Below are 17916 nucleotides of genomic sequence, written 5' to 3'. Positions count from 1 at the left end.
TAGACCAAATACATATGCACAGGTAGACATAAGTCTATTGTGTTAGAAGAAAACCAGTAAGTGACAACTATAAAAACACCCAGGACTGAGATATTAAAACATGTAGTATTGCGATAAAGAGAGCTGAGCGAGGAGATTGTAGAGCGACTAGTAAGGAGAGTTACTGATGGAGTTATGCAGACACCTAAACACACGTTTGAAAAGCACAACAGAAACACTAGCCCTTACCCAAGGTCACTCATCAATGACAGACTAGAAAGGAAGGTTAATACATAAACTAATGTATGTTAGTGAATAAATAGCAAATCATGGGAGAGCTACAGCTGTCAAAATGCAATGACCGCCTACAAATACAAAGCCGCTACTTGTGATAGCCTTTGACTTTCAGTTTAACAAGCTCTGCATGCCGAAGTATGTTGGATTCCTTAGCAACTAACGATACGGTCTGTATACGAGACAAGTTGGATTCCTTAACAACTAACGATACGGTCTGTATACGAGACAAGTTGGATTCCTTAGCAACTAATGATACGGTCTGTATACGAGACAAGTTGGATTCCTTAGCAACTGACGATACGATCTGTATAGACAAGTTGGATTCCTTAGCAACTAACGATACGATCTGTATACGAGACAAGTTGGATTCCTTAGCAACTAGCGATACGGTCTGTATACGAGACAAGTTGGATTCCTTAGCAACTAACGATACGGTCTGTATATGAGACAAGTCGGATTCCTTAGCAACTAACGATACGGTCTGTATACGAGACAAGTTGGATTCCTTAGCAACTAACGATACGGTGTGTATATGAGACAAGTTGGATTCCTTAACAACTAACGATACGGTCTGTATATGAGACAAGTTGGATTCCTTAGCAACTAACGATACGGTCTGTATAGACAAGTTGGATTCCTTAGCAACTAACGATACGATCTGTATACGAGACAAGTTGGATTCCTTAGCAACTAATGATACGGTCTGTATACGAGACAAGTTGGATTCCTTAGCAACTAACGATACGGTCTGTATACGAGACAAGTTGGATTCCTTAGCAACTAACGATACGGTCTGTATACGAGACAAGTTGGATTCCTTAGCAACTAACGATACGGTGTGTATATGAGACAAGTTGGATTCCTTAACAACTAACGATACGGTCTGTATATGAGACAAGTTGGATTCCTTAGCAACTAACGATATGGTCTGTATACGAGACAAGTTGGATTCCTTAGCAATTAACGATATTGGTCTGTATAGACAAGTTGGATTCCTTAGCAACTAACGATACGATCTGTATACGAGACAAGTTGGATTCCTTAGCAACTAATGATACGGTCTGTATACGAGACAAGTTGGATTCCTTAGCAACTAACGATACGGTCTGTATACGAGACAAGTTGGATTCCTTAGCAACTAACGATACGGTCTGTATACGAGACAAGTTGGATTCCTTAGCAACTAACGATACGGTCTGTATACGAGACAAGTTGGATTCCTTAGCAACTAACGATACGGTCTGTATACGAAACAAGATACTCCTAGGTGTTCTTCTGAGAATCCCTCAGGCCTTAAACTAGGAATAGCCAAGGATCTTGAGCGATGCAAACAAAAGTTACTCATTGTAGAAGCAGAAGCTACACAGTTTGACAGCTCTATATACATAGAAGTAAAATGTTAAACAGAAAGTTATGTACAAGCGTGAAGCCTAAAAGCTTCATCCTACTCACCAATTGTCGGTAACTTTGCTGAACAACAACAAAAACTTGATAAATAGGACATTATTCAATGATGCTGCCACTGCTAAAAGACACTGTAAGTCAGCGAGCTTATAAGGGACGCTGTAAGGAATGTACCTCAGAAAGAGCAAATACCTACACTTAGATCTCATATAAAGACATACAGCTATAAACCGCTACCAATAACCACAAACATCAATTTCCATAAATAGATGTTTAACTAGCCATAGTAATACTCCATGGTAAATATTAGTTAGGAACCTTTCTCGAGAAAGGGTTGAGTCTCCATCCACCTGCTTGCTGATGGGAAGATAACCTTTGGGATTATATTTCTTTATGTATCTTCCTGAGCTGTATTTTTTTCTCATAGGAGAAGACAAATCCTTCATCTCATCTTTTGATGTTGACTGAAATCCCAGAAGCATGTTTATGTAACAAGAAAAGGGAGCACTAAGTAGATTGTATAATACTGAACAATGAAGTGGAACTAAATGAGGTGCCGTACAAGGGTGTATAGTGAAATAAATGTGTAGCTCTTGAAGCTCAGGGTAGCATAACCATGTACGACGAGCCGAGAAGCTATAAAACAAAGACATGCGATACCTAAAATGAGTTAACATAGTTGGTGATGTCATGCTACTTCTACCTTTGTCACCGGCAGAGGCCATATTAGCTCATCCTTTGTAGTTAAAATATAAGACTTCATAGTAAATCAAACTAACATTTTATAACAGTCATTCCTATAATAAGCTGATTAGTAAATGCATCCTCAAGTTTAATAGCAGCTGTGTGTATCGTTCTTGAATCTGATAAGATGTCCAGCAGTTATGGTTATATAGACTATTCACCGCATATTTACAGCTTGCTAACAGCTAGCCTGTAAGCTATCTTAAAACCTGCGATCAGTGCTAGAGATCATTGCTAAAGATCATTGCTAGAGATCAGTGCTAGAGATCATTGCTAGAGATCATTGCTAGAGATTAGTGACAAAGGTCAGTTATAAAGGACACTCTTAAGAGTCAGTGCTACAGATGTCAGTGCTGAAGAGGTCAGTGCTGAAAAGGTCAGTGCTGAAGAGGTCAGTGCTAAGGAGGTCAGTACTAAGGAGGTCAGTGCTAAGGAGGTCAGTGCTAAGGAGGTTAGTGCTGAGGAGGTCAATGCTACAAAGGTTAATGCTACAGAGGTCAGTTCTACAAGTCAGTGCTAGAGGTCAGTGCTAGAGAAGTCAATAGTAAAGGTTAGTGCTAGAGAGGTAAGTACTAAAATTGAGTGATATTAGTGATGCCTACATCTTTGAGGAGTCAGTGGTAGAGAGCTCAGTGCTACAGAGGTCAATAGTACAAAAGTCGGTGCTAGAAGTCAGTTCTAGAGAGGTCAATGGCAAAAGTCAGTAATAGAAAAGTTAGTGCTAGAGAGGTCAGTGCTTGAAAGGTCGGTGCTAAAGAGTCGGTGCTAGAGAGGTCGGTGCTAGAGAGGTCGGTGCTAGAGAGGTCGGTGCTAGAGAGGTCGGTGCTAGAGAGGTCGGTGCTAAAGAGGTCGATGCTGGAGAAGTCAGTGCTGGAGAGGTCGATGCTGGAGAAGTCAGTGCTGGAGGGGTCAGCACTGGAAAAGTCAGTGCTGGAGGGGTCAGCACTGAAGAAGTCAGTGCTAGAGGTCATTGATAACGTACCGAACAATAATATTCTTTCATTTGGTGGTTCAGCTTGTGATTTTTTCCTTTCTTCCCAGCGAAGAAGCACGTTTGACAGAGATTAAAGTTGAAACATTGTAGGCAGCGATACCTATAAAATTAACAACAAAAGTAAATTATCTCTGACAGATATATCACAAAATAGAACCTCCAGTTGATGTCCGACTGCCACAAGCTTTTCTTCGGATCGTAAGTATTAATAATATTAATCTCGCCACAGGCAACTAAATATCTACGACAGCGTTGCTAAGCGCACGCTAAACAAAACCAGCTTAAGCACTGCAAAGTGGCAGAGGAATAAGATAGCTGTTAGCAATGTAAATAGTTCCCAGCTCAAACAGACTTTCCATGGCAAAACAACTCTAATAATGGCAGCAAAACAAACTTTTAAACAGAACTGATGAGAAAAGATACAATGTGGATAAAAGATTTTAGTAGTGCAAGTATTAAATTTGTGTAGAGACGAGAGAATGAAGCTCACAACATAATATTTCATAAATTTATAAACTAAAACACCGAAAGACAAACAGTAGTCGGTTTGATATAAAATTGGTTTGCCCCAAATATGATTTGGGGCAGTGCTTACCTAAGCCCTTCTATAGGGCTCATTTTGCAGAGGCTGCACTTAGCTTGATGTTTACAACTTTCTGATGTGGCAAGACGGTGATATACGGGTAGCCAAACCATAGACTGTGGTTCCAAGGCTAACCAATCCATAAATTCTTTACTATTCACGCTAGTTGCACACTTGGCCTAAAAACAAAAAGAATAGCAGTAGATATGAAGATACCAATTTTGAAATTAGTAAAATAATGTAGTTTTTATCAAATACCTTCTTATGACGACACAATCGGGCAAATTGTACTGCACAAACTTATCATTCCAGTTCGATTGCTTATTGTGAAAGTTTTACATTACACGATGGTTAAGAGATGGCGAGACAACGCGACAGACTGTGCAGAGTTTACGATGATGGAGGAAATCTTGAAAGACAGGGAACAATTATCTGCTAATAGATGAATGCAATCACAATCATACCTCGACATATGAGATTAATGTGAAGGACTGCAATACTAGAGAATAACAGAAGAATCAACCAACCTGTTCAAAACAGCTCTGCACGCTAGGTTCTACATTAGCACCACCAAATGAACTCGCCTCTCCAAGTTGTCGAGGTATCTGGATGCAATCGGAAAGAAGATGTGAAAGTTTTCTTTCATCAATTTGACCAGAGCCATCTCCAAGGCATGAAAGCAAGTCTGAAATATGCAGTGTACTCTGGTATTCACAAACTTTCTGGTTAGGGACAGAGCGTAATAAACTTACACACTTATACAAAAGAACACATTACAGGTGAAAGAGAGTAATACATGAAAGAACACACTACAGGTGAAAGAGAGTAATACATGAAAGAACACACTACAGGTGAGTGAGAGTAATAGATGAGAGAATATACTACAAATGAGTGAGAGTAATACATGAGAGAACATACTACAGGTGAGTGAGAGTAATACATGAGAGAACATACTACAGGTGAGTGAGAGTAATACATGAGAGAATATACTACTGTAACAGGTGAGTGAGAGTAATACACGAGAGAACATACTACAGGTGAGTGAGAGTAATATATGAGAGAATATACTACAGGTGAGTGAGAGTAATACATGAGAGAACATACTACAGGTGAGTGAGAGTAATACATGAGAGAATATACTACAGGTGAGTAAGAGTAATACATGAGAGAACATACTACAGGTGAGTGAGAGTAATACATGAGAGAACATACTACAGGTGAGTGAGAGTAACACATGAGAGAGTATACTACAGGTGAGTGAGAGTAATACATGAAAGAATATACTACAGGTGAGTGAGAGTAATACATGAGAGAATATACTACAGGTGAGTGAGAGTAATAGATAAGAGAACATACTACAGATGAGTGAGAGTAATACATGAGAGAACATACTACAGGTGAGTGAGAATAATAGATGAGAGAATATACTACAGGTGAGTGAGAGTAATACATGAGAGAACATACTACAGGTGAGTGAGAATAATAGATGAGAGAATATACTACAGGTGAGTGAGAGTAATACACGAAAGAACATACTACAGGTGAGTGAGAGTAGTACATGAGAGAACATACTACAGGTGAGTGAGAATAATAGATGAGAGAATATACTACAGGTGAGTGAGAGTAATACATGAGAGAACATACTACAGGTGAGTGAGAATAATAGATGAGAGAATATACTACAGGTGAGTGAGAGTAATACACGAAAGAACAGACTACAGGTGAGTGAGAGTAATACATGAGAGAACATACTACAGGTGAGTGAGAATAATAGATGAGAGAATATACTACAGGTGAGTGAGAATAATAGATGAGAGAATATACTACAGGTGAGTGAGAGTAATACATGAGAGAACATACTACAGGTGAGTGAGAGTAATACATGAGAGAATATACTACAGGTGAGTGAGAGTAATACATGAGAGAATATACTACAGGTGAGTGAGAGTAATACATGAGAGAACATACTACAGGTGAGTGAGAGTAATACATGAGAGAATATACTACAGGTGAGTAAGAGTAATACATGAGAGAACATACTACAGGTGAGTGAGAGTAATACATGAGAGAACATACTACAGGTGAGTGAGAGTAACACATGAGAGAGTATACTACAGGTGAGTGAGAGTAATACATGAGAGAATATACTACAGGTGAGTGAGAGTAATACATGAGAGAATATACTACAGGTGAGTGAGAGTAATAGATAAGAGAACATACTACAGGTGAGTGAGAGTAATACATGAGAGAACATACTACAGGTGAGTGAGAATAATAGATGAGAGAATATACTACAGGTGAGTGAGAGTAATACATGAGAGAACATACTACAGGTGAGTGAGAATAATAGATGAGAGAATATACTACAGGTGAGTGAGAGTAATACACGAAAGAACAGACTACAGGTGAGTGAGAGTAATACATGAGAGAACATACTACAGGTGAGTGAGAATAATAGATGAGAGAATATACTACAGGTGAGTGAGAGTAATACATGAGAGAACATACTACAGGTGAGTGAGAATAATAGATGAGAGAATATACTACAGGTGAGTGAGAGTAATACATGAGAGAACATACTACAGGTGAGTGAGAGTAATACATGAGAGAACATACTCTAGGTGAGTGAGAGTAATACATGAGAGAACATACTACAGGTGAGTGAGAGTAATACATGAGAGAACACACTACAGGTGAGTGAGAGTAATACATGAGAGAACATACTACAGGTGAGTGAGAGTAATACATGAGAGAACACACTACAGGTGAGTGAGAGTAATACATGAGAGAACATACTACAGGTGAGTGAGAGTAATACATGAGAGAACACACTACAGGTGAGTAAGAGTAATAGATGAGAGAACATACTACAGGTGAGTGAGAGTAATAGATGAGAGAACATACTACAGGTGAGTGAGAGTAATACATGAGAGAACATACTACAGGTGAGTGAGAGTAATAGATGAGAGAATATACTACAGGTGAGTGAGAGTAATACACGAAAGAACAGTAAGCGAAAGTGTGACAACATGCTCACATTTAAACTTGTCCTCCACTGCCCCACGGCACATGATGACAAGCCCGACTTGAAAGGTAAAAGCTCTGAGTTTCCCCTGACGTCCCAAGTCGTAGACATTAAGCAACCAGTTCAGAGTGAGATCAATTCTAAGAAAAAAAAGTCATTATGAATAGCATACATTTTAAGAAAAACTTCATGGCATGAACAGATGCCTTTAAAATCTATACATTACAATAGAGTATCATGACATCATTCGACTACTATAGAATATATATATTATAATAGAGTATCATGACACCATCAGACTACTATAGAATATATACACTACAATAGAGTACCATGACATCATCAGACTACTTTAGAATATATACATTACAATAGAGTACCATGACATCATCAGACTACTTTAGAATATATACATTACAATAGAGTATCATGACATAATCAGACTACTTTAGAATATAGACATAACAACATAATGTTTTGATAAAATAGTGTTCTATGAACTGTAGGATTAGTTTATTCGCCCTGAATACTCATGCCATGTCCATCGTGTCATTTTTGTTGATGCTGGTACAAAGCCTAAAGGCCTGTAATTAACGAACCTCAATGGAACATTGACTCCTGAAGCATGCCTTTCATCAGCTAGATGCTCAAACAGATCTCTCAAACAGGTTACAATGAGATTTATATCAATTATCTCTTCACTGTCAGAAGAAATAATTTTATGTTCTTGGCAAGAGCGAATGACGTCTTTCAACCGTACAGAGCTCACTAAAACAGCAAAATATACTAGCATGAGTTGAACATACATCTAGTGTCTTTTTGCATGAACTATAAAAGTACTTATTCTAAAGGTAATCAAAAATATTTGGAAAAACGGAGCATGGGAAATGCTAGAAGTTTGATACTGTCTACTTGAGACTGGTAGAGACCAAAGCAATTGTGGAGGGCTGGTGAATTGTTAGGACACGGGCTATGAAAAGCTGTATTGAGAGTCAATGAGGTAAACCCTAAACAGACTTATACCGAGTAATAATCACAGTATAACCTAGCGTGTTATTATGCATCTCATAACATACACACATCTGCATTAACAAACATGCCTAGTGAATGTCTAGTGAACTGTAAACTACGAGTAACTCACAGCCAAGTGTTTTAAAATAGAGAGTACGAGTAACTCACAGCCAAGTTTCTTTAAAATGGAGACTACGAGTAACTCATAGCCAAGTGTTTTAAAATGGAGACTACGAGTAACTCACGGCCAAGTGTTTTCTGCATTTTCCGTAATTTTTGTGCAGCTCTGTAGGCAGAGAATTTCGTGCTATTGAATTTTGATAGGTCAGCGAGCAGCACGACCATTTCAGGGTGGTCCCACTGAGTCGTCTTCTTGTCATGGCTGCAAAGAATTGAGATATTTACTAAGTCAGCAATAACAAAGTGAACCTGTAAAAGTCGGTAATTATAAAGCCCACCTGTAGAAGTGGTCCAATATGAAGCATGTGTATTCAACAAAAACCAAGACTTCATACCCAAGCTGCAAGGCATGAAATTTCAATCGAGAGTTGTACCCACTTGATATAGTAAGGGACACCAGCAGATGTTATTGCCCTCTCATAAGGCCTGCTGACTGACTCCTGTAGCAAATCATTCACTTCTGGCACGAGGGACCTGTTTAACTTGACGAGCTCCGAGTCTCTGTCGCTTAGCTGTTTCTCTACCTTCTCTTGCCTACAAGAGGCAGCATTATCATGTTAATATGCGCTATTGCTGTGCTCTGCGAGTTCAACATAATGGTTTCATCAGCCATTAAAACTGTCACACGATATTGTTTCAAGCATTGCCATAGTAAACCAGTTTAGGAACACACCGGTTTCTAATGTACAAGCTCAGTTGGCACCTCCTGTTGACCAGGATACATAACACAAGCATTAGTTAAACTATTGAAGTATTATTAGCGAAATTGAAATATGAAAATGAACATAAAGGAATACCTAAGTAAAGACGAATAAGAATAAGGTGGATGAGCAAACTAGCGAATAAGGTAGATGAGCAAACTGGCGAATAAGGTAGACAAGCAAAATGGCGAATAAGGTAGACGAGCAAACTGGTGAATAAGGTAGATGAGTAAACTGGCGAATAAGGTAGACGAGCAAACTGGCGAATAAGATAGATGAGCAAACTGACGAATAAGGTAGACGAGGAAACTGGCGAATAAGGTAGATGAGCAAACTGGCGAATAAGATAGATGAGCAAACTGACGAATAAGGTAGACGAGCAAACTGGCGAATAAGATAGATGAGCAAACTGACGAATAAGGTAGACGAGGAAACTGGCGAATAAGGTAGATGAGCAAACTGGCGAATAAGATAGATGAGCAAACTGACGAATAAGGTAGACGAGCAAACTGATGAATAAGGTAGACGAACAAACTGGCAAATCGAGAGGCTGTATACCTTACCGCTTGGCCTCAGAAGGTCCACTAAAGGGAACAAACTCTTTGCCTTTGAAGTCGATAAGGTTGGGGCTTATAATACTTCCCCGCCTAACTTGCACAGAACCGCTTTTACAACTCTCTAAAAATAACTTTTTCGCACTTTCAACTCTCTCTAGGGTCTGATACAAACCACGGCTAACCGTTTTTTCAGCGAGCTGCCTCTTTTGCTGCACAAACAACGACACGATGTCCGACAGGTTTCTTGTAGCAGCCATCTTAGATTACCAGAGAAACGGGGCGGCAGTCTTTTTATATAAGCAGTGCCACTGGTAGAATGTCAACCAATTCCCAGTGCAACCAATTAGGTATTTTAAATTGAATTGAGTCAGAGATAGAAATCATTGATAAAAAGAGCAACAGCAGGGCTAATGGACATCTGGTATGTCAAACTAAAGAGAAGAGACAGAAGCTGAACTGGGCTACTGGGATGTTTGGTATAAAGCTTGGCTCCACTCTAACAAGACTGACAGCCATGATAATCATCTTAAATAGTTGCCTAACCTTTCCTAACCACGTACTCTATGGTAGTAGCTGTATACTCTATGATAGTAGCTGTATACTCTATGATAGTAGCTGTATACTCTATGATAGTAGCTGTATACTCTATGATAGTAGCTGTATACTCTATGATAGTAGCTGTATACTCTATGATAGTAGCTGTATACTCTATGATAGTAGCTGTATACTCTATGATAGTAGATGTGTACTCTATGATACTAGCTGTATACTCTATGATACTAGCTGTATACTCTATGATATTAGCTGTATACTCTATGATAGTAGATGTGTACTCTATGATACTAGCTGTATACTCTATGATACTAGCTGTATACTCTATGATATTAGCTGTATACTCTATGATAGTAGATGTGTACTCCATGATACTAGCTGTATACTCTATGATATTAGCTATATACTCTATGATAGTAGATGTGTACTCTATGATAGTAGCTGCATACTCTATGATAGTAGCTGTATACTCTATGATAGTAGATGTGTACTCTATGATACTAGCTGTATACTCTATGATACTAGCTGTATACTCTATGATATTAGCTGTATACTCTATGATAGTAGATGTGTACTCCATGATACTAGCTGTATACTCTATGATAGTAGCTGTATACTCTATGATATTAGCTGTATACTCTATGATAGTAGCTGTATACTCTATGATAGTAGCTGTATACTCTATGCTTGTGACTATGTACTTCATGATATAGAATGGTTTGGCGTGTATATGATATACAACCAACTAAATCTTAAAGCAAAAGTTGTAGAGTCCAATAATAACATATTCTTACAAGTTATAAAAGTCTTCATGAGAGTTGTGCTCTTCCAGTTGCTCATTACAAACACTAAGCACTAGCTCCAAGACATACATTGTAACTAATCACACGGTCAAATGCTGAGCGCAAGCAATTGAAGTGACTCTGTACAAACCTCTCCGCGATGCGAACTATCAACTGTTTGGTCTCCATATTGACAGGTGTGTCCTGATTTCTGACGATTGCCTTAGCTTTGGCTATCTGTTCCGCTACCTCTTCATTTTTTTGTCTCATCGATCGGACTGTGGTAAGATGTCTTGGTAAGTCTGACATGAGAATGTTCTCAGCCTGTGTAAGAGGACACAACACTTATATCACTAACAGACCTTGTCTACAAGGCTACAACATCGTTACTTAATGTTTGGCTACTAGAATATAACTGAGCGGTCAGCTATGAGGCTAATTTGAAGTTTCATGGTACAGTGACATCACCCATCTAGCTGGACTATCAAATGATTAGAATACGAGATAATATATTTGATGGTCCTTAATTACCTTTTATTTACTTGTCATACATGAAATATTCATGTATGACAAGTAGCAACATAGAATATGGTGAACTTCCCAGAGCCAACAGTTGGCAAAATAATCAGTAAAAAACTGAATGGCCAACTTGGTGTAAATTTTATGTCACTAAGATTGTTGATCATAGAGGGAATTCTAGCCTTAGCAGAACTTTGTGAGATAAGGTGAATGACGCTGTGTAATGACGCTGTGTGATGACGTTGTGTATATACATGTAAGATCACCTGCCCACTATAAAATGTTTATAAAACTTTTTACTCTGCCCTGTACCTTGTACCCTGTCCTAGTCATTCTTAAGCACACAAATATAACAGCTGAACCAAGTCTTCATTTTGCATGGGAGAATGTGAAAGAGAGAGAGACATAAAGAGAAAGAGAGAGAGAGCAAGATGTTGTTAGTTAACCTAGACTGTCAACAGACACCACATAGCACCACGACGGAGAGACAAGAGTGACTCAGTGGAGCTGATCTGCTGCAGTTAAGGAACTCTTCCCCGGATAAACAATTACTAAACCAACTGTGAAATGTTTCAACAGAACTGGGGCGCACTACTGCACAAACAAAGTCAAGAGAGACAACTCTAAAGCTAGTTTTATAATAAACTAAATAAAAATAGTATTACTAATTAAAAATTGCGAGTCCGCCTTTGCACCTCCACGAGGCACTTGAATAGCTCAACTTCACCCCCCTCTCTAACACAACTCAGCTTGTAGTCAAACACTGCTAAAGTTGTGTTAACTCCAGGGCAATTTGGTAGCCACAATCAGCGATGACAGGACCAGCAACAATACAACTGCCGTGTGCCCACAACTACGCTTCACCTTTGAACCTTCACCTTTGAACCTTTGACACTGAAACTTTTAACTAGTACATTCTACTCTAATGTTTGTAAACAAACAAAATACAAAACAATTATATTATGCTTGACTAAAATAATGTGTTTTAGTTCAAAAACAAGCAGAGTAGTGATAACAATTTAATAACAAACAAAAAGAATATCTTACTATCAATTCTACAGCCGAGTGAACCAATCAAATGCAAGGCTGATGCCATGCTGCCTTCACGTAGAAAATATAGGATGGGGCTAAGCTGTAAGACAAATTATTAATCGCAGGGACTTGACACTCCACTTATAACAGACTTGACACTTGACTTGACAGACTTGACACTTCACTTATAACTTGATAAACTACTTGAGACCTGATCTTTTTCAGCTCCTGAAAGTTATTTTCATCCGCAGATCACATTAGATTTTGAAATATTTAGTCAATTGCCGAAAAAATAAATAAACTTATATCAAAACTTGCAATAAACTATGTTTATTGGCAAAAATTTAAGTCAATTCAAATTTTGTTAAAAAAACAAAAACAGTATATTCATGACCCAAAACTCCAGTTGAGCGAATGAATGGTATTGTAAAAGTTACTACATACCGTAGGTTGAGCCTTAGTCTGATGGTGCATGTCTCATCTAGTACACAGGATGACAGGTCGATGCTGGTGTCAGCCATAACTGAATTGTTTAGTTCAAGACGATGATAAACTCACTGTTTTATATCTACGGTGTAACAAATCTCCGACTTACTCTTACAATAATGTAGAAACAAACAGCATGAAGTCGAAACTTACCGGTTTCCAAGACTGGAGGCTGCTGTCAACTTCATTAAGCTCGCGAAGAGCGAGGCTGGTCAAGTTACTAATTGCCTCGAGGTTCTTCTGCGCCGTCAGCAGCTGGTTGGACCAGCGGTCCGACTTATTATGTAGTTCCAGCCACTTCTGATTGAGCAAACGAATGTGTCTACGGATGTTCTTTATAACTGTCTTTGCATCGGGAGATTCTATGGTGAGCTCTACAGTCAGGCCTTATAAATGGTAATAATAAGCAAATACAAGAACTGACAGCAAACAGTGAGAATGATTAACAGAGCACATTGAGTAATAGCAAATATCCAAGACAAGCTGAAAAGCAAACAAGCAATCGGTAATTTAATAGCCTCACTCTGCTCATCAATTTAGATATAATAGCTGAACTACTGCTAATAGGAGTTATCTGCACAATGCTCTTGACTTGCCCGTATCAAAAATTATGTAAAAATGAAGAGCTATACCAATCAGTCATAAGTTTAATACGTCGATACATGAAATACACGAAGCTTGCATGAAGCACTAAAATGCTAGTCAATGTGGAAAGTTATAATGGTTTATTCAGATAAAGTTATCTGAATAATATATCAAAAGGTTTACAAACAGTTTTTATAAAAGTCGCAAAAAAGGCTCCAAGCTTCGGTATACAGTGAAACAATGAAAGGCTATAACAAAGATGTCAGTAATGCTAACCATCCATAATACGGCTATCACAGCTCGCCGAGCTCAGTCTCCTGTCTGCCCCTTCTCGTTCAAGATAGAACCTTCCGGTGGAGATTGCAAGCTCAAAGTCAGAAGTTTTACTCTCTAGTTGTAACTTCCATTCCTGCAATGATACCAAACTGTTTTGTAAACTGACACCATTTGTGAAGAAGCCGATCTAGTTAGTATAGAAAAATAGTGCCAACGAAGAGCTTCACGCTAGACCATACACAGGGCTGATCTCCATTAGTATGGTGTATGGTGTATGCTGTTTGCTGTGTTACCACCATGGCAATATGTTCCTGTCAACAGTCGGTTACAATGACACTGATCCTACTATATGGAGTAAATTAAACACAGACTACTCGCAGCAAGTTCACCATATCGTGTCTTTCGACTGAGAGTAGTGAGCAATTGTATCACAGGTCAAAGCACTTTCGATGCTTTTCAGACTCAGGTGTGATGATACGAAAGAAGAACAGTAAATAAATATATTATTGATTTGATGACATGAATAGCTGTAATGTGCACCAGTGAGATACGTAGGTGGAGACAATCACGGTTGATTTATAACCTTTATCTTACCTCATGATCTGTTTTCTGCCGCTTTACACCCTCAAGGCTGTCAGAAACAGGCCTGGCAGCAATCAAGGCATTCTCTCTGCTGTTTAGATACTCGATGAGCTGTCGGCAGCGAGTCAGAAGCTCTGTCCATTGCTCCATACTTGACTCCAATCGACACCTGTGTGTAGAAAACAATTATAAATATTGGTCTGTTAGGCCAAAACCTCATATTTCGATAAAACTCAGAGTTGCCTTCTTTTTTATCAATTTCTACTGTTGTGCTGATTACTATTAGTAGAAACCTTGTAGCAAGATAAGACTATTCCTGTTTCCATGACACGGATTTGGAGTTGTGCTCACGTTACCGTGTGATAAGTGTTTCAGTGGACATCAGCATGTTGTGGATTAACGTGGGGGCTTTGTTAAAAAAAATAAAGATTCCTATGCCAAGGGTTATAACAACCCATTCAGAACTGCTAAAATCGAAATAAGACCGACTGAAGTGTGAGAAATGTTCCAAATGGAATAGCTTTTTGTTGTGCATCATTCGCAAGCACCATTTCCCTCTTTTGCAAGCATGAAACATTCGGTAAAATTATGCGAGTGAAAAACTCGCTTGACTTGCAAATTTTTGTTTTGCCGTTTTTATCAATGAAAGACGGAAACTTGCAGATTAATCAGTTCATGGAAACATGGTGCATTTCTGAGCAGTCAGCAATAAGTAGTACATTAGAGTGAAATACTTATTCCTACAATTGTACGCAAAACCACTCTTATCTTGGCAGACAACACAAAAGAACATTTATGGAAGGAAACTATCCTTCCTATAAGATGTTACTTTAGACAGGAACAATAGTGGCAGAGAGATCGATGTAGGAGCACAAGCTATCACTGAGGTGATGTGAAGAGGAGCCTGTGCTCTATTCACCTAAAAACTCATCTGTCTCTTGAACTGACAGGAGACTAGTAGTACTAATATGAGCAAATGGATTAAACATCTAAACAAACCCAGAAATGGGGTCTTCAAGAGTTGATAAGTACTATTACCAGCTGACATCTTGAAAACTGGATACGTTTCAAAATTAACAGGGCTAGTTTGAACTGGGCGATAATGAAACTAGGCATCTAATTGGTCAGTTTTTAACTAACTAGTCTAGCTAGAGAGTTAAAGACCACAAAGGCAGAAATAATAGTTAAACAATATACGCGTCTGATTTTATCTCAAACTCTAAAGATTGACAATTCTGACTAAACATACAAAATAGTTGAACAATATGTATTGACCACCCTTTCTAACTATTCAAAACTTGCTCTATATATTTCACCCAATGAGCATCTTTGACCCCTGAGCAGCCTTGACCCATGACACTGATGTATATACATACGGTGGGGTGGAATAAACCATCACAACAACACTTCCATCTCTCTTGAGTGTCTTTTACTTCTACGCTGCCAACCAGAGTAAAGCAATATTCAATTCCTATTCCATTTATCTTGTGCGACGATTACTCTCAAAAGTGGCTTGCTCTTACCAACAAGCATTCTCTTGACTTGATAAGGGACAACAATTTTATAAACAGATATTCAATTTAATTATTCATTTTTCAACCACCACACGAGTGCTGAGCTACAACTTGAATAAAGAGTTTAAAAACTACAAATATATAGGCGATTGAGCCTCTCTGTCTGGCTAGACCCGCTTTCTTTTTTCAGCATTTCATCCGAGCGCAGGTACACAACCAAAGAGACAGCATATCATCTGAGCGCAGGTACACGACCAGAGAGACAGCACCTCATCCCATTGCAGGTACACGACCAAAGAAACTGCATCTCATCCGAGCGCAGGTACATGACCAAAGAGACAACATCTCATCCGAGCGAAGGTATATGACCAAAGAGACAGCATCTCATCCAAGCGCAGGTACACAATCAAAGAGACATCATCTCATCCGAGCGCAGGTACACGACCAAAGAGACAGCACCTCATCCCAACGCAGGTACACAACCAAAGAGACAGCACCTCATCCCAACGCAGGTACACGACCAAAGAGACAGCATTTCATCCGAGTGCAGGTACTCGACCAAAGAGACAGCATCTCATCCCAACGCAGGTACACGACCAAAGAGACAGCATCTCATCCGAGTGCAGGTACTCGACCAAAGAGACAAGCTGGCAATTAATTTATATAACTAACTAGTATGCTCCATTAAAAACAAACCAGATACTAAACAGGGTATATTTCTAATTCAACTCACGACACTAGCCCGATGAACTAAAAGCCATAGCCATTGACTAGCAGCAACCACAGCAACCCTCACCTGATTTGTAAGGTTTTGGCTCTCAGCTGTGACCACCGTTTGTTCATGTCATCCAAGTGTTTTGCGATATCTTCGCCATCGAGGGAGCTATCACTTCCCTTAGACATCTTCTTCCCTGTCAGCCTGAGAAGCTCATGCTGTCGTTGATGAGCCTCTATCTGTGACTGGAGATCCTGGAGAATGACAAAGAAACTAACTATAATAAGAATTGTCTTCTATCGCTCACAGTCCCAGTTTGGTCCATCTTGTTCTCTTATTGTATTGTTGTAGTTATTCTCAAGCATAGACCTAATAACTATACTGTATAGTTAAAAGGTCTATGCTCTCAAGTAACCAACCAGCGACAATGTACAATGAAAATAGCAATTAGCAAACAGCAATTAGCAAACAGTAATACTCAATCATCAAGCAAGACAAGATGGATAAGTAAGACGGGTAAGTAAGACGGGTAAGTAAGACGGGTAAGTAAGACGGGTAAGTAAGACGGATAAGTAAGACGGGTAAGTAAGACGGGTAAGTAAGACGGGTAAGTAAGACGGGTAAGTATGACGGGTAAGTAAGACGGATAAGTAAGACGGGTAAGTAAGACGGGTAAGTAAGACGGGTAAGTAAGACGGGTAAGTAAGACGGGTAAGTATGACGGGTAAGTAAGACGGATAAGTAAGACGGGTAAGTAAGACGGATAAGTAAGACGGGTAAGTAAGACGGGTAAGTAAGACGGGTAAGTAAGACGGGTAAGTATGACGGGTAAGTAAGACGGATAAGTAAGACGAGTAAGTAAAACGGGTAAGTAAGACGAGTAAGTAAGACGGGTAAGTAAGACGGGTAAGTAAAACGGGTAAGTAAGACGAGTAAGTAAGGCAGGTAAGTATGACGGGTAAGTAAGATGGGTAAGTAGGACAGGTAAGTATGATGGGTAAGTAAGACGGGTAAGTAAGACAGGTAAGTAAGACGGGTAAGTAAGACAGGTTAAGTAAGATGGGTAAGTATGACGGGTAAGTAAGACGGGTAAGTAAGACGGGTAAGTAAGACGGGTAAGTAAGACGGGTAAGTAAGACGGGTAAGTAAGACGAGTAAGTAAGACGGGTAAGTAAGACGGGTAAGTAAGATGGGTAAGTAAGACGGGTAAGTAAGACGGGTAAGTAAGACGGGTAAGTAAGACGGGTAAGTAAGACGGTTAAGTAAGACGGGTAAGTATGACGGGTAAGTAAGACGGGTAAGTAAGACGGGTAAGTAAGACGGGTAAGTAAGACGGGTAAGTAAGACGGGTAAGTAAGACGGGTAAGTAAGACAGGTAAGCAAGCGGGTAATGCTTAT

At 39.2% G+C, this 17916-nt stretch overlaps 1 protein-coding gene across 3 annotated transcripts in view; it reads right to left on the bottom strand.

Moving 5' to 3' along the window:
• LOC137405429 (dystrophin-like) overlaps window positions 1–17916 on the bottom strand; it is a 77333-nt gene that overhangs the window by 13519 nt on the left and 45898 nt on the right. Inside the window, exons 15-28 of one of the 3 annotated variants that reach the window (XM_068091687.1) lie at window positions 16600–16772; window positions 14302–14458; window positions 13708–13840; window positions 13000–13220; window positions 10961–11133; window positions 8596–8751; window positions 8283–8419; window positions 7626–7794; window positions 7039–7166; window positions 4529–4686; window positions 4014–4180; window positions 3407–3518; window positions 1999–2144; window positions 1729–1746 (exon numbers count right to left, since the gene is read on the bottom strand). In XM_068091687.1, coding sequence (XP_067947788.1) covers window positions 1729–1746; window positions 1999–2144; window positions 3407–3518; window positions 4014–4180; window positions 4529–4686; window positions 7039–7166; window positions 7626–7794; window positions 8283–8419; window positions 8596–8751; window positions 10961–11133; window positions 13000–13220; window positions 13708–13840; window positions 14302–14458; window positions 16600–16772 — 2048 coding nt within the window. Of the gene's footprint in view, window positions 1–228; window positions 253–1728; window positions 1747–1998; window positions 2145–3406; window positions 3519–4013; window positions 4181–4528; window positions 4687–7038; window positions 7167–7625; window positions 7795–8282; window positions 8420–8595; window positions 8752–10960; window positions 11134–12999; window positions 13221–13707; window positions 13841–14301; window positions 14459–16599; window positions 16773–17916 lie in introns of all 3 variants that reach the window. The other 2 variants (XM_068091686.1, XM_068091688.1) reach the window with 2 other exon arrangements.

Source organism: Watersipora subatra, chromosome 9, assembly GCF_963576615.1.
Source record: "Watersipora subatra chromosome 9, tzWatSuba1.1, whole genome shotgun sequence".
In the NCBI taxonomy this organism is placed as follows: Eukaryota; Metazoa; Bryozoa; class Gymnolaemata; order Cheilostomatida; family Watersiporidae; genus Watersipora; species Watersipora subatra.
Note: the sequence above shows the minus strand (reverse complement) of the source record. Positions and strands in the feature narration are given on the sequence as shown.